The following is a 27,754-nucleotide window of genomic DNA, read 5'->3' on the forward strand; positions in this document are numbered from 1 at the left end:
CAAACAGTGAAAGTTTTACTCACCCGGGCTGAGCTGAGGTCTTGAAGAATTTTCAGATTGAAGTTTACTTTTTACAAGTATTGTTATCCATTTCTTAATTAAGTCGTTCTCTACAAAAGTCCACAAGGACATACAGTTAGATGTTTGGATATGTGATCTTATTTATGAGGCAATAAAACTGTCAGACCCATGTCTTATTATGTAAAATCTCACTTACTACTTATGTACCTTATTGACTCAGAAACAATACATAACTCCTAGGAGAGTTTGGCCTTCTAATTACAATAATCCACCAACACAGCTGCAGCCACCACAGCCTTAAGAAAATATCTTTAGAGTTGGCCATGTCTTAACCCCCACTTAGGCTTGAGTGGGCCATATGTTGAGAATGAAGATATGTACAGCAGGTAAAATAACAGAGGAGGCTCCAGCTCTGCAACTGAGGTCTGTGGCGGGTAAGGTTTATATTCAAGGTAACTTGTACTTTAAAGGGTTACTAAACCCTTGGTTTTTTTTTTTTTTTTTAAATAACAAACATGTCATACTTACCTCCACTGTGCAGTTCGTTTTGCACAGAGTGGCCCCGATTTGGGAAACCACCTAGGAGAAGCGATCTCCTTAGGGGTACCCGCGTGGGTGCGCTTACGAGTCCAGCTTTTGCGTCCATAGACAAAGAAAGCCAGACTTGGCCGTGCCCCACGGCGCCAGCGTCATTGGATTTGGTTGACAGCAGCGAGAGCCAATGGCTGTGCTGCTATCAATCTATCCAATCAAGAGCAGAGTCCCTGGCCAGAGAGGGTGTGTGCATCTCGGGAACGCATGGGTTTAGGTGAGGAAAACGGGGGGCTGCTCAGTGACAGAAGCTTTTTCATCTTAATGCATTAAGGTGAAAAAACATGAGGGTTTACACCCCCTTTAAGCTATAAAGTCATGCATTCTCACCGATTTGAATTCCAAAAGTAGTTTATCTGTCTTGCCTAAATTTAAACTATTCAGCAGGATTATGAATTTGGAAACCACATAGCTTAACAGCTTGTTTTGTATGTTTATGTTTGTAGATTTGCACTATCACTTATTGGCTTTTTGAGTGGGGAGTACATGGGGCAATTGGTTCAAGGGTGGTTAGGCCTGTTAGTATGTGTCCCATTCGGGTTTCTGTCCTGTGTTCTCCCTTTCCCTATCTGTGTGTTTTGGAAACACTGGCCCGGATTCAGATACATTGGAGTATCTATCGGCGGGGCGAAACGTATCTCAGATACGTTACGCCGCCATAAATTAGGGCGCAAGTTCCGTATTCAGAAAGAACTCGCGCCGTAAGTTACGGCGGCGTAAAATATGTGGCCCGGTGTAAGCCCGCCTAATTCAAATGTGGATGATGTGGGCGTGTTTTATTTAAATTCACTGTGATCCCACGTACTTGACGTATTTTACATCAAGCATGCGCCGTTCGTGAAAGAATCCCAGTGCGCATGCTCGAAATTACGCCGCAAATCGTCAATGCTTTAGACGTGAACGTAACTTACGTACAGCCCTATTCGCGAACGACTTATGCAAAAGACGTAAAATTTTCAAAATTCGAAGCGGGAACGACGTCCATACTTAACATAGGATACCCCTCATATAGCAGGGGTAACTTTACGCTGGAAAAAGCCTACCGTAAACGACGTAAAAAAATGCGCCGGGCGGACGTACGTTTCTGAATCGGCATATCTACCTAATTTGCATATTCGACGCGGAAATCTACGGAAGCGCCACCTAGCGCCCAGTGTAAATATGCAGCCTAAGATACGATGGTATAAAAGCCTTACGCCGGCCGTATCTTAGTAAAATTGTGGCGTATCTTGCTTTCTGAATACAGAAAGAAGATACGCCGGCGCTTCGTAGCACTTACGCCGGCCAACGTAAAGGCTATCTGAATCCGGGCCATAGTGTTTTTTTGGTCAGAACATGTAGGGGGCTATAAATGAGATGATTTATTTTGCTTTATTTTTGTTTAAAAGTTTGTCTATTTCATTTAGCACAGCTATGTCCAGGAAACACGTTGAGTGATACAACTATGTAAAGAATAACATGGTCTATAATGATCCACTGCTATGTTAACTTATGATCAAGATCTTTTCATATACGTTTATGTACATTTTATACAATGTAAAAGATGTAAGGTGGTTTAACTGAAACATGTTGTGTCCCAAAAGTCCCAGTAGAAACTATTTATATATTTCGATATAGTGCTTTTATGAGTCAGGGAGTCAGAAAGCATTGCATTTGGTGGGTTGGCATTACAGCCAGATTAGTATTTTGAGAAGAATGTAAGCAAAAAAAAAATCCATATTGCTCTAAGTACAGGTTTCCTTTAAGTAACTACTTTTAACTACTCAAACTGCCATTAATTGATTCATATAATACCAAGGAAGCAAGGTTGGATTTGTTAATTCTCCAGATTTAGAGCAGCTTAAAGCTTTAAAGTACCTGTATTATTCCTGTCTGGGACCTCCTCATCTGCTTCTGATATGATGCTGGTGGTTTCAGAAAACAAAATGTCATGAGATTTCACGTGTGAATATGATTCAAATGTATCGCTCTCATAGTTCGGAACAGGGTCATTGGTAAGAGATTCAAATGAATCACTTTCATAATTCCAACTAGATTCATCCGAAGTGGATTCAAATAAATCACTTGAGTAGTTTGCAGAGCTACTCCCAGACCTGCTCCGTGCCAGTGTTTCTTCATAATAAGGACTCTCCTGGCCACCAGGAGGCTGATCCATTATTTCTCTGCAAAAAAAGAAAACAAACAAGATATTACTCCAAGCAAAAACATGTTTCCTTCCACCACACACAGGTAGAGATGGGAAGGCCTGGAAAAAAAAATTAATAATTTTGGAGGAAGAAATTTAAATATTTCGTTTTTTTACAATGATAAGTTATATATTAATGACATGGTATTCAAACTATATAACATGAAGACCCTAATGAAAGATTTGAGATTTTTTGTAAAGTCTTCAATTATTGCAAGTTCTCTCAGCTGAAGACAAGCAAATCCTGGAATACAATTCAAGTAACACTGTACTTTTCAATGCAGTTATCAAACAAGAAAATTGTAAATTTCTGCCACTAGGGGGTACTGCGGGGGAAAGGCTCTAGTTTAATTTGCTTGTGGGCTCCATCTTGTACCTTTTACAGATTGTTTTGGAAACAGTAGATGACAGTTTCTGTTCTCTTAAACCTTAATTGATAGGTGAGAGGGTAAATTTGTCTGACAAATTTGTTTATCTTTAAATAATTCCTGAACAAAAATGAGAGTATAGCCTCAGATAAGAAATGAGTAATCATATTAATAATGTACCATCATCCAAGTTAATATGGAAAAGAGGAAGGGTAGGGGCGAAAGAATAGTTGCTGAAGCTAGACTCGAGGACATGCCCACCCAAATGTTTGTGGACTATCTCGGTACTGATAAGGAACAATAAAATTTGTTAAATTAAAAAGATTTATTACGGATAAACAATACAAAACAATAATACATATCAAAGATTTGGCGAAGTCTTGACTAGTTTTGCGGGTGTACCGCTTCTTCATGAGAGCCAATCTATAAAATACATACAGGAAGGTGGGAAGGGGGAGGGGGGAAAGGTGGAAGGGAAGATGGGGACGAGGGGAGGGGGAAAAGGGGGGAGAACTCGACCATAGGGATATAATTAGCGATGAAAACCTACCACAGCAGTGAAATCTGTGGATGGTTTGGGGGCTAAGACAAAATAAGAAATACCAATACTCTTGTCTATCTATTATCTATTTTTTGGCTGAACTGTATTTTATATGTTTTTATACTGTTATGTATTTTATAGATTGGCTCTCCTGAAGAAGCGGTACACCTGCGAAACTAGTCGAGACTTCGCCAAATCTTTGATCTGTATGATTGTTTTGTATTGTTTATCCGTAATAAATCTTTTTAATTTAACAACTTTTATTGTTCCTTATCAGTACCAAGATAGTCCACAAACATTTAGGTGGGCATGTCCTCAAGTCTAGCTTCAGCAACTATTCTTTTGCCCCTACCCTTCCTCTTTTCCTTTAAATAATTCCTACTAATGTTCCCCATCATCACAGCATAATGTTTCCCTATAGACTGGTCAGTAAATTGGTTTTCTTTTCCACCTCTCAGTAAAATGGTGAGACCAACATCTAGAGTTTGGAAACATTTCTACGGTGCAATTTCTACTGAGAGTGAACCTGCAATTTGCAAGTATTGTGAGAAGAAATATTATTTTCCAAATGCTACGAGGATGACAAAACACATTCTGGCATGCTAGAGGTGCCCTAAAGACATTAAAAATACTTTATGGAATGAAATAATGAGGACCATAATGAAAGTGCAAGTAGCGTTTCCCTCCAGAGTTCTCATTCCAGAAACACTTTTTCTTCTGCTTCTGGATCATTACAAAGTGTTTCTTTACCAGCAGCATCTTCAAGTAAGGAAGTAATGCAAACTATTGCACCCCAAAAATACACAATCCCTTCATTTATAGAGAAAATGACATCTGAAAATCAGGAGAAAATTGATCAAGCTCTTTCATGAGCAAAATGCATGAATTCATGAAAATGCATATATGCAGGAGGCGTCTAAATTATAATGAGGGAAATGGGGGTGGTAACTTGTTCTCATGCATAGGTGAAATGTTCTCAACATATACAGTCCTTGTTATTTTTTTTATTACAAATAGAATAACATTTTAAAAAGCAAGTTTAGTTTAATTAATAAATAAGCTGTACTTTTATTTCAAGAATAATACTGTTATATACACTGCATTTATCTTAGACGCTCACCATCCAATCTGACAGAGCTATTTTGCAAAGAAGAATGGGCAAAAATGTCACTCTCTAAATGTGCAAAGCTGGTAGAGACACCCCAAAAAGACTTGCAGCTGTAATTGCAGGGAGAGGTGGTTCTATAAAGTATTGACTCAGGGGGGCTGAATACAAATGCACGTCACACTTTTCACATATTTATTTGTAAAACATTTTGAAAACCATTTATCATTTTCCTTCCACTTCACAATTATGTGCCACTTTGTGTTGGTCTATCGCAAAAATGCCGATAAAATATATTTTACGTTTTTGGTTGTAACATGACAAAATATGGAAAAGTTCAAGGGGTATTAATACTTTTTCAAGGCACTGTATATTTGAATTCTTCACTTTTATAGGAACACATTGTAAAGTGGCACAAGTGATATTCTGTCATACACTTTAGAACACTTTGGAAAGTATCACAAATGCTTGATTTGAACTGGCCTCAAACCAGTTGAAAAATGTTGGTTTAATTAGAAGCTGGCTGTTGAAGGGCACAAAATATAAATGTATGGAAGAAAATTCAGATAGATTAATGAGACCAAGAACATCCTACCCCCTGCATGGGTCTGATCGGTAACTACAGGTAGTGTTTGGTTGAGGTTTTTACTAATAAAGTAGGCCCACTTGTTATAAACTATATGTAAACCCTTATATTATGATTGACCTTGATTGTTAAAATCATATTTTCAATAAAGATATAATAATTTAAAAGATGAAGTGTGTTGCTTGCTAAAACATTTATTATAATGAAGATCAGATCACATATTAGAAGCTATTTGTACCAAATACACAATATGAAAGGGACTTAGGAATTTTCTGTATTTCGGATAATGTTAAAGCAGACATGTTATTTTTAGATGCATTGTTTCAATCCCTACCCTGCTGCTTTTATAATCACCCTACCAAAAAACAAAATGTGATAATGTGAGAGATCTCACCATCCAGGAATAGATAATAATTCTGAAGTCTATATTAAAAACGATTATAAAACAAAACTACTGTGGATTTTACAGGTTTGCTTTTTAATATATGGATTTGGAAAGCAGACAACAGCCCTAAGGAGGACTGCATTTCCTACACACTTGGTCTCTGCTGATATGTTTGATTGGCCTCTGTTCTCAGTATAAAATAAAAAAATCTAATTACAAGAATGATAGAATACTTCAGCTGTGCTATGTATCTTCATTGTGGCATTGACGGGATATAAATTAAAACCTCTGAAATGATTCCCTAAGTGCTTTATATCCTTATTTCACTTGTACAGTACAATATATAGAGTAAATCTCTGCAGGATATTAGGCAGTAAAAAGATGACTGAATGTTTGCAAGTCATTTTATGTATGATGGGCTTTCTTTTTTTTTTTTTACTGTAAATCAGCTGCAGGAATTCTGCAGATTTTCTTCTTTCACATCTGTGCACTCATGAATGTTGGTATCAATTCAGCTGGAGGGTCAAAGGTCATAAAGTCCCCAGGACCTTAAAGAAGTACATGCTAGAGTACCAATTCAAATCCCAAAACAGCATACCAAGTTAACTTTATAGATGTACCTGATTTATCTTTACATTTTTCCTATTCTGCTGCATAATTTTCAAAATAGGAGGTGCATTGATGATTGTTGTGTGCCAAACCACGCCTTTTCCTTTCATTTACCATATTTTCCAGTGTATAAGGAGACCGGGCGTATGAAGACCCCCTAATTCTACTGTATTTCTACAGTTTACTCACTGTATAGGATGCCCACCCTTCTGAGACTTTATATTGCCTATTTTTCCTTCTTCTTAATGGAAGTTGGAGCCATGCCACGCTGAGACAATTACGGCAAGCGATGTATTCTATTAATGACCACAAAGCCTGTTTGAATTGGCAGAGACTGTAACATCATCAGCCTGCGCCTCTCTGACTCTCAAAGCCAATCGGAGCAGGCTACTGTATGTAACCTGCTCGGATTGGCAGAGGTTGTTACTCCAATCGGAGCAGGCTCTGTATTCATTAATAGAATACATCGCTCGCCGGGATTGGCTCAGCGGTGTATACTGTATGTAGCTGAAGCTACATACAGTATTACTGCACATCCGGTGGGCTGACATACAGCCGGCTGGATTTGATACCCGGCTATAAGACAACCCCCGCTTTATTGCCGGGAGTTCTCTTTTGGTCGTCTTATACGCTGGAAAATACGATACATCAATAAACATGTGCATTTAATGGTTCTTGTTGAGGTTATGAGTTAGAGTTAAACTACAACTTTCAGTAGAATCTGAGGGCTGCAATTGCTGACACTGTTTTGACAATGCTAGTGACTTGCCATTCTCTACCTTCAGTTCTGAGTTACTGACTCTAAACAAGCAATTGCTGCTCATGAGTGCTAGTAATATGTGTCTGAATCCGTTAAACATTTTTTACCATAATGCATTCCTTGCATTGGAGTAAAACATGTTTAGGCATCAGCATCCCCCTCACCCCCCTCTTTTACTTACCTGAGCCCTCATTCGATCTAGCACTGTGCACATCTGCAGCTCTTCTCTCCTCTCACGTCCGGGTCTCGCTGGGTTTGCTGGGGCACCAGGAGCCATTGGCTTCCTCCCGGTGCGGTCAATCAAAGCCAGTGATGAGGAAGCGGGGGGCGCTCAGTTTCCTACTGTCTGTGTCAATGGACGCAGCAGTGGGGCTCGGGAGCAAGCATGCACGACTACCCCCATGGGAAGTCGGCTTCCCATGGGGGCACTGGACTTGAGCGCCGGCAGGGGGACCGAGAAGAGGATGTTTGTGGCCATCCTGTGCAATTCCATTGCACAGAGCAGGTAATATAGACATGTTTGTTGTTGTTTTTTTATTAACTTTGCAATCGCTTTAAATCTATATGTATTCTGGGACACTTACAGAGAAATTTCATAACATCAACATCGACTGTAGAGTGCTTTTGTCATTTAGAGCAGTGGTTTTCAACCCTGTCCTCGGGCTATCTAACAGGCCAGTTTTTATGTATTACCTTGGGGAGATGAAGACTAGGATACTGCAATCACCGAGCAACAAATGATATCACCTGTGATGTATTTCAATTATCTTGCAAACCTGGCCTGTTAGTGGGTCCTGAGGACAGAGTTGATGACCACTGATTTAGAGGTTTGTACTCTCTCTGACTTTACTATGGAATTCTTGGTAGAGAAACCTGTATGCTCTGAGTTTGGTATGCAAGAAATTGGCTCCATCCCAGTAAATAATATTCTGAACTCTGTGGCCATGATTCCAATTGCCTCACAATTTTTCTTTCATCTTATCCATTTGTTTTATCAGAGATTGAGGTTGGAAGAAGGATTTTTCATACTCTTCTATTGTTTATGATGCTCAGGAGGAACCTCCTGTTATTTGAGAGTTGTTCATCTAGATTAAGAAAGATTTATAATATAACTTGACTCAGTTCACAGTGCTTTGCCACAGTTTCAAGTCTGAAGGAGCCAGAGCTTACCCTATTCCTAGGAAAGTGGTGGACGCTCTCGCCAATGAGAGCAGTGGCGAGAGATTTATTTGAATCCACTTCAGATGAACTAGCTGTCATAGTGTGGATTGGAGAGGTGCCTTCATAACATGCTACACAGTGAACTTATTCTTTAATATTTAGGTCACATATAGCCATGCAGAAGAATGTCAATAATAGCAGCTCACATTTTCCCCCTATGACCAATGTAGCAAAATGGAACACTGAAATGTATGGGCATTACAGTTTACATTCTTCATGAAAGTTAATGGGGGTGTTGGTGCACTTTATATCAAACATCTTAGCATTAGGTGGGAGTTGATTTAGACGGGAGTGTGAAGATGTACCGGTATATGCTTCCACATGAGCAGGAGCACTTTTTTTGTACCCTTGAATGTGTCTTTAAAAGAATGAATGAAGGAGGGCAAAGAGCAGAATATTTTCCATACTCAGGGATTAGCGCTGTCTGGAAAATGTGTGATTTACCATAATTTATTACAAGTATTTATAGTGCTAACAATTTATAAATCACTTTACATAATATATGTTCACATCAGTCCCTTCCCTCAAGAACAATATAAGGTCCTTGTCTCACATGCATAGCTACACATACTGTAAAAGCCAATTTAGACAGGATCCAATTAAGCTACCAGCATGTCTTTGAATAAACTGCTCGGAAAGCTTTGCATTTCAAAGGCTTTAATGTGTTCTAATAAAAGTCATGCTCTGCCAAAAAAACTGTGCTAAAAGTCATAAGACAAATGGATTCGCATTATTCAACCAATTTACAGACCAAACAGCAAAGGTGAATAATAATAGAACCCAGTATAATGTTTGTCAGCAATGCCATCTGTTTGGAACTATTAGCACGGGCGCTTTACTGTCATTTTAGTGGCGCTTTTCGGCCGCTAGTAGGGTGCTTTAACCCCTGCTAGTAGCCGAAAAAGGGTTAAAAGCACCGGCAAAGCGGCGCTTCGGTGGCCCTGCCTATTAGTTTCAACGGGCAGGGGCGCTTTAGGAGCAATGTATGTACTGCTCCTAAAGTGCCTCAAAGAAGCTGCTTGCAGGACTTTTTTTTACGTCCTGCCAACGTACCGCTCCAGTGTGAAAGCCCTCGGACTTTCACATTGGAGTGACAAGGGGTCTAAAGGATACATTTAACTTTGGAAACATGTTACATGTTCCACCCATTTTTAGGGTGGCACATGTAATATGTTCCCACTGCAGCAGCCGCCGCCGCCCACTGCCCTCTCTCCCTGTGACAGCAGAATGAGGGGGGAGAAGTTCCCCATACTAGCTGTCACTTTTTGAAAACAGGGTGGCCGTGCAGGGCTCCACCGACATGGCCACGTCATTCATTCACACAGTTTTGTGAATGAGTGAACTACAAGTACTGACATCCTTTGCAGATGTCGGCTTGTAGTTCTACCAATGAACTACCATGGTGCTGTTGAGCGCTGTGGTAGTTCATTGAGTCTTCCTATCAGCGTAAAACTGCATGGCCGTACAATGTAAGGGCAAACAGCTTACACTCACAGTCTGCTGGAGTCCTGCATGGTAGCAGCGATCTGCTGATCACTGGTGCAATGCATACCAGGCTCTTAAAAAAATAAATTGTAAATGTACATTATTTACCTGCAAAATTATTGGCTTTTTTTATTTATTTTTAAAAAGTGAACTTATCTTTTAATCTTGTACATATACAGTTAAATCCACATATATTTGGACACAGGCGCAATATATTTTTTTCAGGTATTTACTAAAACATATTCAAGCTATAATTATATAATGGATATGGGCTGTAAGTGCACACCCTCGGGTTTAATTTAAGGGGATGTACATCCAAATCAGATGGGGACCAAAAGTAATTGGACAATTAAATAAACAGCTGTTTCATGGCCAGGTGTGGGCTACTCCTTCGTTATTTCTTCATCAATTAATCAGGTAAAAAGTCTGGAGTTTGCATTTGGAATCTATTGCTGTGAACCTATATCATGCATTTAAAGGAGCTGTCCATGCAAGTGAAACAGGCCATTGTAAGGCTTCAAAAATTAAACAAATCCATCAGAGAGATAGCAGCAACATTAGGAGTGTCCAAATCAACACTTTGGTACATTCTGAGGAAAGAATAATGCACTAGTGAGCTCAGCAACATAAAAAGGCAACATAAAAATGCCTGGACGTCCACAGAAGGCAACAGTGGTGGATGATCGCAGGATCCTGTCTATGGTAAAGAAAAACCCATTCACAATATCCAGACAAGTGAAGGACACACTCCAGGAGGTGGGCGTATCATTGTCAAAGTCTACAATCAAGAGATTTCACGAGTGCAAATACAGAGGGTTTCAACACAAGGTGCAAACCATTCATAAGCCTGAAGAATAGAAAAGCTAGACTTTGCCAAAAAACTTCTAAAAAAGCCAAACCAGTTCTGGAAAAGCATTCTTTGAACGGATGAAACTACGATTAATCTGTACCAGAATGACAGGAAGTAAAAAGTGTGGATAAGGCTTGGAACAGCTCATGATCCAAAGCACACATCATCTGTATAACATGGTGAAGGCAGTGTGATGGCATGGGCATGCATGGCTTTCAGTGGCACTGGGTCATTGGTGTTTATTGATGTGACAGAAGAAGCTGGATGAATTCTGCAATGTTTAGAAATATACTGTCAGCCCAGATTCAGCCAAATTAAGTAAAGTTGAATGGACGGCGCTTCACAGTACAGATGAGCAATGATCCAAAACACACTGCAAAAGCAACCCAGGAGCTTTTGAAGGAAAATAAGTGGAATATTCTGCAATGGCCGAGTCAATCACCTGATCTTGACCCAATTAAGCATGTATTTTACTTGCTGAAGGCAAAACTAAAGGCAAAAAGGCCCACAAACAAAGAACAACTGAAGACAGCTGCAGTTAGGGCCTGGCAAAGCATCAGAAAGGAGGAAACCCAGTCTTTGGTAATGTCGCGTTTCACACTGGGGTTCAGTGCTTAGTCATAGTCTTTAGCTAGGACTAAGCACTGAACCCCAGTGTGAAATGCATCAGCCACATACCCCACTGCTTGCTGTGCTTTGTAGTGCTGTTTTCCCTTTTTTTACCATTAAAGGCTACCTTTTAAAGGTTTTTTTGGTGTGCGGCCGTCCATATTTTCTTTCCGAGTTTTGCTTCGTGCATTGCCGGCACCCACGGTTTCTGAGAGGACACTGATTGCTTAGTGCACAAACCTGGAGCGGCAGTTTCTCCCTTCTCAGTCATTGCCAGTAAAGGATTCTCAACAAAATATAAAAAATTAACATTTTATTTACGATTATATTAATTTGTCCAATTTCATTTGAGCCCCTGAAAATGGGGGGGGGGGGGCTGTGTATAAAAAAAGGTTTCAATTCCTAAAATCTGTACTTGATATTTATGTTCAACCCCTTGAATTAAAGCTGAAAGTCTGCACTTCAAATTCATTTGGATTGTTTTGTTTTAATTTTATACTGGTGGCATACAGAGCCAAAAGTATGAAAATTGTGCCTGCGTCCAAATAGATACCGACTTAACTGTAGCTCTGCAGGTGAAAGTCTATTGCCTTGTACACACAAGGGCAGCACAGTGGTGCAGTGAGTAGCACTTTCGCCTAGCAGCAAAAGGTTCGCTGGTTCGAATCCCGACCACGACACCATCTGCCTGGAGTTTGCATGTTCTCCCTGTGTCTGCGTGGGTTTCCTCCGGGTACTCCGGTTTCCTCCCACACTCCAAAGACATGCTGGTAGGTAAATTGGATCTCGTCCAAATTGGCCCAGTATATATGTATATATGTGTATATGACTGTGTGTCCTTAGCGTGTCATGATCCTACGGGGTAAAAATGACCGCACCAGCCAAGCAGATACTGGCTGGAAAAAGCGCCCAGAGGCGATTCAGTTCGCATGCGTTGCGCTATACAAGTCATTCATTCATTCATTCACACGCGATCGGTCAATCCGATGAGAACGGTCTGATGGATTTTTCCATCAGTTAACCGATGAAGCTGACTGATGGTCAGTCGTGCCTACAAACTATCAGTTAAAAAAACGATCGTGTCAGAACGCAGTGACGTAAAACACAACGACGTGATGAAAAAAACGAAGTTCAATGCGTCGAGCATGCGTCGACTTGATTCTGAGCATGCGTGGATTTTTAACCGATGGACGTGCCTACAAACGATCATTTTTTTTCTATCGGTTAGGTATCCATCGGTTAATTTGAAAACAAGTTTCACATTTTTTAACCGATGGATAAATAACCGATGGATAAATAACCGATGGGGTCCACACACGATCGGTTTGGTCTGATGAAAACAGTCCATCAGACCGTTCTCATCGGATTGACCGATCGTGTGTACGCGGCATATCTCACTCCCTATCTCAAGATAAAGAGTCTGCGAAGGGCAGGCTTCTTATATTCAAACATATACATCAGGTTATAGTTTCGCTAACATCAGCTGATGGGAGATCTGCAGGTATATCTGATGCCAAATGAGAAGGTTTCCTCTTTTTTCTTAATGTAATTAGGACTACAATTCTTATTCAGGGAATTGGAAAAGAAGTATATAGTTCAGCCTGGCTCACTCAGACCATTGCTGAATACTGAAAAAGACATCATTATATAAGAATCTAAAACTTGTTCTTTTTCTCTTTTCAGAACATGCTGATAATCTTCGAAATTCTATTATTTTGTGTTATTTGACTTCTGCTATGAACATGAGATGACAGGATAATACTTTCTAATGTTGCTACCCATTACTACTTACCAATACGGCATCTCGAAGATTCCCTGAAAGATTCTCAGATTTTTCATCTGTAATATTTTATTTATCATATGTATATTCATAAGAATATATATATTTCTCACAATATGTGAGAAAAATGTGGTGACAAGGTGGAAAGTAATACAAATGACTACAGGTTGACATTGAAGTCTGGGACTTGCACAACTGTAAATTTATTTGGATTATTAAATATGTTATTTAAATATGTCATCATGGCATATACAGTAATTAGTTCTCATACTATAATTTATTTAAAGTGGTGTTCCACCCATGATTTTTTCTTTATTTTTTTAAAGTCAGCAGCTACAAACACTGTAGCTGCCGACTTTTAATAAAGACACTTACCTGTACAGGGCGTCCGCAATAATGGCCCCCCAGAGGCTAACAGAGGAAAACAGGCAGTGGAGCCTTGAGGCTTCACTGCCCGTTTCCTACTGCGCATGCGCGGTGCATTGTGACTGGGCAGCTGTCTTCTGGGACATACACACGTCCCAGAAGACAGCGCGTCCCATTTCCACAGGAGGCAACGTGAGGATGAGGAACCACGGACTAGGAAGTGGGCCCACAAGAGGACATTGGGCCCACACGCACCCTCTTGAAGTGTTTCCGATTGGTGTAAATGTCTCTGACCAAACAATGGCCTGCTGGGGGTCATTTTGTAGGGCTCTGGCAGTGCTCATCCTGTTCCTCCTTGCACAAAGGAGCAGATACCTGTCCTGCTGATGGATTAAAGACCTTCTACAGCCCTGCCCAGCTCTCCCAGAGTAACTGCCTGTCTCCTGGAATCCCATCCATGCTCTTGAGACTGTGCTGGGAGACCTAGCAAACCTTCTAGCAATGGCACGTATTGATGTGCCTTTCTGGAGGAATTGGACTGCCTGTACAACCTTTATAGGGGCCAGGTATCACCTTGTGCTACCAGTAGTAACATTAACCCTAGCCAAATGCAAAACTAGTAAAAAACAGTCTTAAAAGATAAGTAGGGGGAAAATGTCAATGGCTTCCACCTGTAAAACCATTCCCGTTTTGGAGGTCATCTCATTGTTGCCCATCTAGTGCATGTGTTGTTAATTTCATTAACACCAAAGTAGCTGAAACTGAATAACAACCCCTTCTGCTACTGAACTGACAAGTTCAATATCCCAGGAGTTTAATTTTTTTTAAACACAAGAGGTTTTATTAGACAAACAAGGCAGTACAGCAGGGTTTGACAAATTTGCTTGGAATCTAGGAGCCAGCTAAAAAAGTTAGGAGCCAGAAAACGCGCCCCGTCCCGACGAGCTTGCGCACAGAAGCAAACACATACGTGAGTAGCGCCCGTATATGTAAACAGTGTTCAAACCACACATGTGAGGTATCACCGCGATTGGTAGAGCGAGAGAAATAATTCTAGCCCTAGACCTCCTCTGTAACTCAAAACATGCAACCTGTAGATTTTTTTTTAAACGTCGCCTATGAAGATTTTAAAGGGTAAAAGTGTGTCGGCATTTCACAAGCGGACGCAATTTTGAAGCGTGACATGTTGGGTATGAATTTACTCGGCGTAACATTATCTTTCATAATATTAAAAAAAATGAGGATAACTTTACTGTTGTCTTCTTTTTTAATTAAAAAAAGTGTAATTTTTTTCCCAAAAAAGTGGGCTTGTAAGACCGCTGCGCAAATACGGCATGACCGAAAGTATTGCAACGATTGCCATTTTATTCTCTAGGGTGTTAGAACCCCCAAACATTATATATATTTTTTATCCTAATTAGAGGGAAGAAGATGGCAGTGAAAATAGTGAAAAATTACATTAGAATTGCTGTTTAACTTGTAATGCTTAACTTGTAATACCAACGGCCACCACCAGATGGCGCCAGCTTACACATCTGGTGGTAATAACTTGTAATACCAACAGCTCACCACCAGATGGCGCCCCCCTTCCAAGCCAAGTCGCCAGGACCCTATTTCTAGTCGCCATGGCGACCTGGCGCCCGGGATTTGTCGAGCCCTGCAGTACAGACAGATGAAAGTCAGCAAAAAATAATTCCGATAACTGACATAGCGTAACAGGTCATAAAAACAATTTAGCTGCAGAGTCACCATTCAAATCAACATTTGGATACAGAATAGCATAAACATACAAAACATGTTATATCTGTGTTTGGAGGGCAGACATTAAGGGATACAGATCTGATAGGATCGATATCTGGTGCAGGATACAGAAGGTGAGAAAGGGGGGGGGGGCAGGTTGACAGGGGGACAGAGCTTAGGGAGCATGGAGAGAAAGTGGTATGAACAGAGATCTCCTCTGCGAGGGGAGGGAGGGGGAACCAGGAAACACATGTCTGAACCTTGGGCCCCAAGGGTGGGGTGACAGTTAAATTACCGAGGATCAGCCACAGGCGTCGATCCAATTCGATCAAACCTTATCGAATTTCCCCAGACATTTTTTGCTCTCATACGTGAGTAGTAACAGGCTATTAATTGTCTTTTGCCACAATTCTTTGGAAGAAGCCTCCTTCAGCTTCCATCTTAGCAAGATTTTCCTTCTGGCATAATATAGGGAGTATATAAGACACAATTTTACATAACGGTCTAATGTCTTCTAAATGGCTCAGTAGTAAGATTAGGGGATCCAAAGGTATGTCTATCCCCCAGACATCCCCCAAAGTGTCTGCCACTGCGTGCCAGTATGGACAGAGCTTGGGACAGGACCAGACCATATGGAAGAATGTACCGGGTTCAAGGCCACATCTAGTACATAGTAGGCTAAGACTGGGATAAATGCTAGATCGTCTCTGCGGAGTGTAATATGCTCTGTGCAAAAATTTCAACTGAATGAACCTGTCCTTGGCCGCTATCATGGAGGGAATAAATTATGTAATGCAGTCCGCCCAATTCCTTGTCTCCCAGCCAGAAGTTTCATTGACTTGATGCTATACTCCGATTATATATCAGTGCCGCTGGAGGTGCTCACAGGGCTGAAGGAGAAGTTCCGGGACCCCTTGGGTATAGGGCGGAAGTGATGTCAGCTTGGGGGCCCACCACTTCTACATCTCCTCCAGCGGCCCCGATTTGCTACCAGATATGTACTATGAGTTCTAACATTTTTTAAACTGCCCACTAGATGGTGCTGTAATCTTTCTACAAAATACACACACACACAGGAGCTATGGGGGGGGGGGATAAAAAAATTTAAAAAAATAAAATAAAAAATCGCACCGCATTCCTGTTCAAATCGCATGCGACTCTTTGCAGTGCGATTTGCACCCATTCATTTTGTATTGATGCAAATCAAACCGCAAAGTATCGGTAGCATTTGGGCGAGTACCAATACTTGCTCAATTGCTTGGTATCGGCACCGATAATGGTATCAGTGCATCCCCACTGTTTACATTGCAGGGAAAGTTTCACTTTGCATGGGATTTCGCCTCAGAGCTTAGTGGATATGGTGCAACTTCACTTTGCAAAGAATATCCAATCACATGCAGGAAAAATAAAGATAACATTTTCTTTCTTGAACATGATTGGATAATAAAAGTCATCAGAGCGTCACCTCATTCACTAAGCTCTGGGGAAAATTGCTAAGCAAAGTAAACAAATTATTTGCCTTAGTAAATCGACCGCTTTGTCTTTATTGTAAAATCAAAAGAATGGTCAGACATTTCTTATTTAGATGATAAATTATAGTTTCAAAATGCGTTGGATGAATGAATAAGGGGGAATTATTGATAAAAACGATCACTTCTGACATTGGTTATTACTTAGAGAGTTCATGTTATAATTATTACAAAAGATACCACCCTGTAGCTTGTAACCCTAATTTTAAACTTGTACATACAGTTGCAATAAAAAGTATGTGAACCCTTTTGGAATGCTATGGATTTCTTCACAAATTGGTCATAAAATGTGATCTGATCTTCATCTAAGTCACAACAGTAGACAATCACAGGCTGCTTAAACTAATAACACACAAAGAATTAAATGTTACCATGTTTTTATTGAACACACCATGTAAACATTTCACAGTGCATGTGGAAAAAGTATGTGAACCCCTAGACTAATGACATCTCCAAGAGCTAACTGGAGTGGGGTGTCAGCCAACTGGAGTCCAATCAATGAGATGAGATTGGATGTGTTGGTTACAGCTGCTCTGCCCTATAAAAAACACAAACCAGTTCTGGGTTTGCTTTTCACAAGAAGCATTGCCTGATGTGAATGATGCCTCGCACAAAAGAGCTCTCAGAAGACCTACGATAAAGAATTGTTGACTTGCATAAAGCTGGAAAGGGTTATAAAAGTATCTCCAAAAGCCTTGCTGTTCATCAGTCCACGGTAAGACAAATTGTCAATAAATAGAGAAGGTTCAGCACTGATGCTACTCTCCCTACGAGTGGCCGTCCTGTAAAGATGACTGCAAGAGCACAGCGCAGACTGCTCAATGAGGTGAAGAAGAATCCTAGAGTGTCAGCTAAAGACTTACAAAAGTCTCTGGCATATGCTAACATCCCTGTTAGCGAATCTACGATACGTAAAACACTAAACAAGAATGGATTTCATGGGAGGATACCAAAGAGGAAGCCACTGCTGTCCAAAAAATACATTGCTTGCACAAGAGCACCTGGATGTTCCACAGCAGTACTGGCAAAATATTCTGTGGACAGATGAAACCAAAGTTGAGTTGTTTGGAAGAAATACACAACACTACGCGTGGAGAAAAAGAGGCACAGCACACCAACATCAAAACCTCATCCCAACTGTGAAGTATGGTGGTGGGGGCATCATGGTTTGGGGCTGCTTTGCTGCAACAGGGCATGGACGGATTGCTATCATTAAAGGAAAAATGAATTCCCAAGTTTATCAAGACATTTTGCAGGAGAACTTAAGGCCATCTGTCCACCAGCTGAAGCTCAACAGAAGATGGGTGTTGCAACATAACAAAGACCCAAAGCATAGAAGTAAATCAACAACAGAATAGCTTAAACAGAAGAAAATACGCCTTATGGAGTGGCCCAGTGAGAGTCCTGACCTCACCCCGATTGAGATGCTGTGGCATGACCTCAAGAAAGCGATTCACACCAGACATCCCAAGAATATTGCTGAACAGTTCTGTAAAGAGGAATGGTCAAGAATTACTCCTGACCGTTGTGCACGTCTGATCTGCAACTACAGGAAACGTTTGGTTGAAGTTATTGCTGCCAAAGGAGGTTCAACCAATTAATAAATCCAAGGGTTCACATACTTTTTCCACCTGCACTGTGAATGTTTACATAGTGTGTTCAATAAAAACATGGTAACATTTAATTTTTTTTGTGTTATTAATTTAAGCAGACTGTGATTGTCTATTGTTGTGACTTAGATGAAGATCAGATCACATTTTATGACCAATTTGTGCAGAAATCCATATCATTCCAAAAGGGTTCACATACTTTGTATTGCAACTGTACATCTCTGTAAGACAAGGCCTTTCTCTCCCATTCTCAATTTTGAAGATCTCTAGATCAGGGATCTTATTTTCAGCCTATATGTTATAGCGTCAGGGAAAAGCAGAGAAGTTCTCAATCATATAAAGAAACTATGAGGCAGTTACCATCAAATATAGATTGCTGATCATTCTCTATTGCCTCGTTTCCACTGAATGGAACGGTTCGGGTCAGTACATTTGGAACGGTTAGAATGGACTGGTCTATTCTCGTGAGCGTTTCCACTGCAAATCGGACCGTCAGGGACCATACAGGATTTAGAAAAAATGCCTAGCGCGTCCACCAATCAGTGGAATGTATTGCATCTCCGCCCTAATGGAACCGTTTCATTTTCTATGGCCCCACATCTGAAGCAGGACCCAGAATGGTCCGGTACGGTTCGGTTTTATGGCACACTTTCATAATGGAAACACCCAAAATAGCGTACCGTACCGAACCGTACCGAACCGATCTGCTCAGTGGAAACAAGGTATATGTGACATTTTGTATATTGTATAGTCTAAGATCCATTGAACAGCAAGCAATTAACAGCTGAAGCTTCTCACATTCTGAAGAATAAATCAAGCCGACTCATGTCATATTGGCTGAGCTAATTAACAAAGTTCAAAGTCAACTTTGGTTGAAGCCAACACCATCTACATCTAAGCTACACCTACGAACAAGTGCAACATAAATATCGTATTTGCCGGCGTATAAGGCGACTGGGCGTATAAGACGACCCCCTAATTTTCCAGCTAAAAATTTGGTTTTGGGATATACTCGCCATATAAGACGACCTCCTTCCGACACACCTCACTGTGCCCATTGCCTACCTCACTGTGCCCATTGCCTACCTCCAGATCTCCATGCCTTACCCCTGTATGCAGAGTCAGACTTCGGGCGTCCATTGTTCAAAAGCCGCGCCACCTCCTCGTCCTGTTCGTTCGGTCCTCTCGTCGTCCGAGGCCGAGGATGAGAGGACCTCCGTGATAGGCGGAACACTGAACACAGGCTCTGCTGAGAAACTGAGTGTTCCACCTATCACGGAACAGGACGAGAAGGCGGCACGGCTTTTGAACAATGGACGCCCGCAATCTGACTGACTATGCATTACAGGTACCGGAGTATAAGACGACCCCCGACTTTTGGGGGATCATTTTTAAGTACAAAAGGTGTGTGAAAGTGAGCATCACACAGCTATTTGGTGTTTCTGCTGCCTGTCTTTTCAACACCGCCATGTAGTTATTCAAGCGATATGGGCAATGTATTTTTGTTCCTCGGGCAGCTAGTGGGCATTACAGGTTTTCGAAGTAAGCTTCCTTTCTATCTGTAGTAATGCCCAAATTAAATGAATGACATCTCCTGTAGCTCGTAGTGTGATGGGTGCAGTAAGGGGCATAAAACCAGCTTATTATCTACCCCTTGATACTCCCTAAACAAAATACTTCACATTCCCCTAACTGCTGCAAACACAAGGCGTTGATGTGGTTTTAAAGACAGAAGGTGTTTCACCTTAAAGTGGAGTTCCACCCATAAATATAACATTACATCAGTAGTTTTAAAAAAATGTCATTAGTCCTTTACGAATTTTTTTTTTTTTTTAGATGCCTTCAAAGTGTTGTTGCTAGGCAGAATAGTTAATCTTCCCACTTCCTGCACCTAGGTGCTTAATGCTTCCTAACCTACACCGCACAGACTCCTGGGAATGTAGTGGGTGTAACTTTCCAGGAGTCTGTGCACTCCCCAGTCTCAAAGAATCATGTGACTTGGACAGCACAGGTGCTGAAACCTGATCTGACACTGCTTGTGCAGCACTGAGCATGTGCGAGATTTGCAAGGCTGAAATCCAGGAAGTCATACAGTCTGGCTTCATGATGCACACACTTAAGATGGCCCCAGTCAATTTCTATTTTATAAAGTGTCTAAATGCTGTAACAACCTAACAAAACGGACCTTAGTTTACAGGCCAACTTTACTAGAATACATTAAGCTTGTGTATTACAGGGGTATTTATATTTAAAAAGTGAAATTGTGGCCGGAACTCCGCTTTAATGCATTCTATGGGATGGCTGTTAGGAGTCCCTTTGGATATTTTTGGAGACTTTGAATAAAAATAATAGGAGGTATTCAGTCAATCTACTATCCTTTTTTTTTTATTTAAGAATCCCCATAGAGGACGATCAAATTATCACCTCTACTTATTTCAAACCAACGAATAGTAATTCTTTAATTCCCACAGACAGTTGTCACCATCAGGCCTGTTTAAAGTCAGTACTGCACAGTCAATGTATGCACATTCAGGCCTGGCTGGGTCCATCCATAGACACACAAAGCATGGCTTGCCCACACCTCCCACTTTCTCCTCAGAGTTTGACTGACAGCTACCTGGTGGAGAAGAGAAAGAGAAGAGAAGAGCTGCAGATGAGCACAGCACTGGCCCAAGAGAGGACCCAGACAAGTAATTAGAGGTGGCTGGGGGGAGAACTTGAAAATGTACGTTTTTTTTTACCTTAAAGCCGAGTTCTAGTCTGTAAAAAAAAAAAAAAAAACAAATACTGTAGCTTCTGACTTTTAATATAAGGACATTTCCCTGTCCAGGGATCCTGTGATGGCACCCCTAGCCAATTCGTTAATCAGCTTCGGGTGCAGGCGCCAGCATCTGTAGTAAGGGAAACAGGAAGCAAAGCTTTGCAGCTTAAGAGCCGTTTCCCTACTGCGCATGGGAAAGTCGCGCTGTGCTTTCTGAATGGCCCCGTCAATCTTCTGGGATCTCTGTGTGTCCCAAAAGGCAGCGGGGGAAGGAGGAGGGGCCGGAAATGACGTAGATCACATGCAGCGATCTTAGGCCCTGTACACACGATCAGTCCAAACTGATGAAAATGGACTGAAGGTCTGTTTCATCGGTCCAAACCGACCGTGTGTGGGCGCCATCGGTCAGTTATCCTTCGGTCAAAAAAATAGAACTTGCTTTAAAATTAGACCGATGGACGCCTGACCGATCGGTCAAAACCGACGGTTAGTACGCAAAAGCATCGGTTATAAGCCCCCGCATGCTCAGAATCAAGTTGACGCATGCTTGGAAGCATTGAACTTAATTTATCTCAGCACGTCGTTGTGTTTTACGTCACCGCGTTGGACTTGATCGTTTTTTTAACTGATGGTGTGTAGGCACATCAGACCATCAGTCAGCTTCATCGGTTAACCGATGAAACAGACCTTCAGTCCGTTTTCATCAGTTTGGGCTGATCGTGTGTACAGGGCCTGACAGGAAGTAGGAGCGGGTACCTGTCAAAACCAGGGAGGGTTGTGAACAAGCGGAGCTTCTCCTTTTGGGTGGAGCTCCACTTTATTGCAGAAAATCCATTAACTACTTCTGGAACAGCCACTGCACATATACTGCGGCCGGGGCGGCCCAGCTGCGCGAAACAACATACCTGTACGTTGTTTTCACTCCCTGGTCTGGGGTGTGCTGGCAGTAACCTGCCAAACAGCGGGGCTGCTGGCCATCCACGATCGTTCAGGGGGATGACAGAATGGCGGTCTGCCTATGTAAACAAAGCAGACCTTTGTTCGATCACAGAGGAAGAGAGAGATCTGTGATTCCTACTATTCAAGAACACAGATCTCTCTCTTTGTCCAGTGTCAGCATCCCCCACACAGGAAGAAAGCACACATAGGGAACACTTTTAACCCTTTGATTGCCCCTGATGTTAACCCCTTCCCTGCCAGTGTAATTTATACTGTGACAGTGCATTTTTTTTAGCACTGATCACTGTATTGGTGTCACTGGTCCTCAAAAAATGTCCAATTTGTCCGCCGCAATGTTGCAGTCCCGCTAAAAAACGCTGTTTGCCGCCATTACTAGTAAAAAATAAAAAAAGTCCCCAAAGTTCTAGATTGTAAGCTTTTACGAGCAGGGCCCTCTGATCCCTCCTGTACTCATTCATTTGTATTGTAACTGTATTGTCTGACATCATGTTGTAAAGCACTGCGCAAACTGTTGGCACTATATAAATCCTGTATTATATTAATAATAATAATAATAATAATAATAATAATAATAATAATAATAATAATTATTATAAATCTGTCCCACAGTTTGTAGACACAATAACTTTTGCGCAAACCAAAATATATACGCTAATTGGGATTTTTTTTAACAAATAATTTAGCAGAATACAAATTGGCCTAAACTGATGAAGAAATTATATTTTTTACATATTTTTAATGGATGTGTCTTATAGCAGAAAGTAAAAAATATTTTTATTTTTTTTTTCAAAATGGTCGCTCTTTTTTTGTTTATAGCGTAATAAAATAAAACCGCAGAGGTGAACAAAAACCACCAAAAGAAAGTTATATTTGTGGGGAAAAAAAAGGAAATCAACTTTGTTTGGGTACAGCTTCGTAATGACAGCACAATTGTCGGTTAAAGTAACGCAGTGCCATATCACAAAAAAAAAAAAGGCCTGGTCATTAAGTTAAAAAGTAAATCCTTCCAGGGCTGCAGTGGTTAAGGTTAAAAATACCTTTTGCCTTAGGAACTAAGGATGAGCTCCGGCGTGTTCGCATAGAACACGTGCAGAGCCCGCCAGGAAGTCGGCACCCGCGCTGCGCTAATCACAGCCAGGCAGACATTGTCCGATGCTCGGCTGCAGAGATCGGGAAATGTCTGCCTGGCTGTGATTAGCGCAGCGCGGGTGCCGACTTCCTGGTGGGCTCTGCACATGTTCTATGCGAACACGCCGGAGCTCATCCTTATTAGGAACCACTTTTTAGTGCTCAGTGTGTGGTGCCAGGATCACCAGTACGGATGATCACAGGTTAGACCTGAACTTAGATTTGGAAATGTCAGGGCTGCAGCTGATTGGATGAGAGTGATGGCTTGCTTCAGGGACTGTTGACTAAGGATGAGCTCCAGCGTGTTCGCATGGTACACGTGCAGAGCCCGCCAGGAAGTCTGCACGGCGCTGCGCTAATCACAGCCAGGGAGACATTGTCCCGATGTTCGGCTGCAGAGATCGGGACAATGTCTCCCTGGCTGCGATTAGCGCAGCGCCGTGCAGACTAGGGTGACCACGTGTCCCGGATTGCCCGGGACTGTCCCTTAATTAATGCTTGTGTCCCGTGTCCCGGACACACTCATTACGGGACAATACAGAGTCCCGGAATTGGCCTGGGCAGATCTAATGCCCCCTAAAATAGCCTTTGTATACATCCTCTCTGTCTCAGCCTGTGGTGGACCCCTAGCTGACAGAGAGTGAGACCCCTTTTTCTTTATTCACCGCCCCTGGCTCAGTGCCCAAACTGGTTGCTACCTGGCTGCCTCCCGCTTGGCGTGTAGCAACCAGTGACGTCAGAGCAGGAGAGATGCAGAGACCTATCACAGCGGAGGAGAGTTTAACTTCCTCCTCCGCGCCTTCTGTTAAGCTCCACCCACCTCCTCGTGTATGTTCTGGAGTCCAGCCGGCAGTCAGAAGAAACATCGGACTCTGAGACAGACTGCAGGGTACAGATGAGAGATGGTACAAACTAAGGCAAGTAACATTGCAAAGCACTGACCAGCAGATCCATCGGTGTAATAATCCTGTCGGCTCTCCCCCAGCAGTCAGAGTTCAGTAAGAAAGTGGAGTGTGTGTCTGCACAGGACACGCAGAGGCTTGCTCCAGGCTGAGTAAGATAAGGCAGATAAGGGTCGGCAGGAGAGGACACTGACACATGACACCCTGGATGGAAGGAGGAAACATCCTTAGATATCAGGGCAGGGTTCATGCTGGGACTTGTAATCCTTCACTTTTGGGGATGTGACTCCCCCCCAAAAGTGAAGAACTACAGGTCCCAGCATGAACTCCTCAGAGCTGAAGATGTTTCCTGCACACATGATAACTCCTCACACCCAGTCCTGTCCAGCTGCTCAATGTCTCTTCTCTCCCACTACTTGTTTGCCTCTCACTGCCCCCCCCCCTCCCTCCTCCTTCACTCTCAGCCTTTCATGTTCTGCCACCTTTTCACCTTCTAGTCTTGTTACCCCCTCTGTATACCAAGCAATCCTCTCAGGAGTGGCTCATCAGCGACTATCACAACCTCAGAGTCCTGCCAGCATTCCATTCATTGCTCCTTCAAACTGCCAGAAATGTTTTAGTTACTCCGCTGCAGCGGTGTAACTACAGGGGGCGCCATTGCAACCCAGCCTCATACTCCAGGATGGTCCATGCAGCTTCCCTCTAAACCTGGATAAGAGGGGCGGCATATAGAGGAACCGATGCCCCCCATGTTCTTCTTGCAGCCACTGAATGCCTGCAGGAGGTAAAGGAGGAAAAGCGGGCATTCAGTGGCTGCAAGAAGAACATGGGGGGCATCAGTTTCTCTATATGCCGCCCCTCTTATCCAGTTTCCTTCTGCTGCCCACAGGTCCCTCAACACTCTCCTGGCTGATCTTCCCCAGTAACTTCTCTGCTCTCTCCCACCTCACCCCCCATTCACCAACCCCCTGCTGTCCTCTGGTCCCACCTGTGCTGTTCTCCAGTCCCCCATCATGTGCTGTTCTTCAGTCCCCCCTCCTGTGCTGTTCTTCAGTCCCCCCTCCTGTGCTGTCCTCTGGTCCCACCTGTGCTGTTCTTCAGCCCCCCCCCCTCCTGTGCTGTTCTTCAGTCCCCCACCTGTGCTGTTCTCCAGTCCCCCACCTGTGCTGTTCTCCAGTCCCCCACCCGTGCTGTTCTCCAGTCCCCCACCTGTGCTGTTCTCCAGTCCCCCACCTGTGCTGTTCTCCAGTCCCCCACCTGTGCTGTTCTCCAGTCCCCCACCTGTGCTGTTCTCCAGTCCCCCACCTGTGCTGTTCTCCAGTCCCCCACCCGTGCTGTTCTCCAGTCCCCCACCTGTGCTGTTCTCCAGTCCCCCACCTGTGCTGTTCTCCAGTCCCCCACCTGTGCTGTTCTCCAGTCCCCCACCTGTGCTGTTCTCCAGTCCCCCACCTGTGCTGTTCTCCAGTCCCCCACCCCGTGCAGTTCATCAGCCCCCCCCTCCTGTGCTGTCCTCTGGTCCCACCTGTGCTGTTCTTCAGTCCCCCACCTGTGCTGTTCTTCAGTCCCCCACCTGTGCTGTTCTCCAGTCCCCCACCTGTGCTGTTCTCCAGTCCCCCACATGTGCTGTTCTCCAGTCCCCCACCTGTGCTGTTCTTCAGTCCCCCACCTGTGCTGTTCTTCAGTCCCCCACCCGTGCTGTTCTCCAGTCCCCCACCTGTGCTGTTCTCCAGTCCCCCACCTGTGCTGTTCTCCAGTCCCCCACCTGTGCTGTTCTCCAGTCCCCCACCTGTGCTGTTCTCCAGTCCCCCACCCGTGCTGTTCTCCAGTCCCCCACCTGTGCTGTTCTCCAGTCCCCCACCTGTGCTGTTCTCCAGTCCCCCACCCGTGCTGTTCTCCAGTCCCCCACCTGTGCTGTTCTCCAGTCCCCCACCTGTGCTGTTCTTCAGTCCCCCACCTGTGCTGTTCATCAGTGCCCCCCTCCTGTGCTGTCCTCTGGTCCCACCCTGTGCTGTTCTTCATCCCCCCCCCCTCCTGTGCTGTTCCTGATTTGGAGGAACTGTCCCTCATTTAGAGCATTGTCCCTCTGCCCCTCTGTTCCTCTTTCCTCCTTGTGTGTCCCTCAAGGAGCCAATATAAAAGAATAGTAGTGGTAAAAAAGCACCTGTGGGTTTAACCAGTTTTTCTTTGTTTATAATTCTCCTACATATTTTTGCTAATAGGTGTCCTTAATTCCCATCTCAGAAAGTTGGGAGGTGTGCCTCTATCCATCCCACTGCCCCTCTGACTACTCTGTGCCCCGACCACTCAGTTGTTTTTCTTGATGCCTAGGGCCCACTTTTGATCTCGCACATGGGCCCGCTGATTTCATACGCCCCTGCCCCAAAAATCTGCAAAAAATGGGGGGGGGGGGGTGTCCCTGAATGGCAGTTTGGAAATGTGGTCACCCTAGTGCAGACTTCCTGGCGGGCTCTGCACGTGTACCATGCGAACACGCTGGAGCTCATCCTTACTGTTGACACCTAAATCCAGACCAAACGCCATGATCACTAATCAGCAGATATTTCTAATAAAAGGAAGCAAAACAAGGTGTACAGGGCACAGCTGCACACATCAGCATGGAAGCACAACCATGTGTAACACATAATACATTTAGGGCTGACATATACTTTAGATGAAATATAGTGACTGGGTTTGGTTCCACTTTAACTAGTAACCATATATAAGAATGGAGATCCAGTCACTCAGCACTGCTTACTACACTGACCTAAAGGCTGAGGATACACACTGTACACAGAGCTACGCCAGGCTGGTGTTTTCCTTATAGAAACTACACCGACACAAATGTGACTTGTAAAATCATGACTACTTACAATGAAGTGTGGTCTCCCGGCTCACAGAGACATCTCCTACACACCAATACACAAATACTAAGTCTCCTCCCCCGTCTGCAACAATCCACCGTCTCCCTAGTTACAGTGTGCACCCGTGAAAAGGGCCCGTGCTGCAAAGAGACAGGGAATTTGGTTCCTAGTGAGAAGCGTTCTGCAGGATCTGTTGGGGCTGATTCTGCTGACTTCCTTGCAATGCTGACCACTCTTACAAATGAAAGCACATTTGCCATAGATTTATTATTTTACTATGAACGTTTACAACAATCCCGCCTTCTCCAGGAATTAAAGAGACCCTGTCACCCACCTAAAGTGGTTCTAAAGGTGACTCACCTCCTCAGGAAATACACAGAGATGAAACAAATGAATCCTCCTACATAAGTTGTACTATACTAGCCAACAGTCTTTCCCAAATTTTCCCAAATTACCCTGTCCCTGGAAAATGCCTTTATCCCAGTGTTCCGTGATAAATCGCCAGAGCGGCCGCTAGACATCCGGGGTCGCCACCATTTTTGCGAATTTTAGCTCTCATTGAGGCTGATGGGAAGAAACAAGAGGTGGCATTTTTACATGCCTACAATTATAATAAGACTCCGCCTACAGACAAAAAAGTGTCCCTGTACATATTTTGATAATGTTGGCAACTGTGGTTGTACCTGTCAATCGAAAAACATTTTTTTACCTGCGCTACGGTGTTTCGCTAGACATGGGTAATGTAGTCCAATTTTTAGTATTAAGGCAAGGTCTATAGTCTTGCAGCCCTCCTCAGAGCAA

The 27,754-nt window shown here is 43.0% G+C and overlaps 1 protein-coding gene across 1 annotated transcript; it reads right to left on the bottom strand.

Annotated features, from left to right (window-relative positions):
- On the bottom strand, window positions 1–27,236 carry LOC120913763. The gene is made up of 3 exons (XM_040323955.1): window positions 26,963–27,236; window positions 2,470–2,774; window positions 1–110 (listed from the first exon to the last, which is right to left on the bottom strand). Exons 1-3 carry the CDS (start codon window positions 27,211–27,213, stop codon window positions 16–18), a joined length of 651 nt encoding a protein of 216 aa, XP_040179889.1. The 5' UTR covers window positions 27,214–27,236; the 3' UTR covers window positions 1–15.
- Between the last annotated feature and the right edge of the window lie 518 nt (window positions 27,237–27,754).

Source organism: Rana temporaria, chromosome 9 (genome assembly GCF_905171775.1).
Source record: "Rana temporaria chromosome 9, aRanTem1.1, whole genome shotgun sequence".
NCBI classification, from domain to species: domain Eukaryota; kingdom Metazoa; phylum Chordata; class Amphibia; order Anura; family Ranidae; genus Rana; species Rana temporaria.

Coding starts and splice junctions, on each gene's coding strand:
- LOC120913763 (XM_040323955.1), bottom strand. CDS start 27,213: ATGGCAAATGTGCTTTCATTTGTAAGAGTGGTCAGCATTGCAAGGAAG. Junction 2,775..26,962: donor CCGGGAGACCACACTTCATT/GTAAGTAGTCAT, acceptor CTTTTTTTGCAG/AGAAATAATGGATCAGCCTC. Junction 111..2,469: donor CCCAGACAGGAATAATACAG/GTACTTTAAAGC, acceptor GGACTTTTGTAG/AGAACGACTTAATTAAGAAA.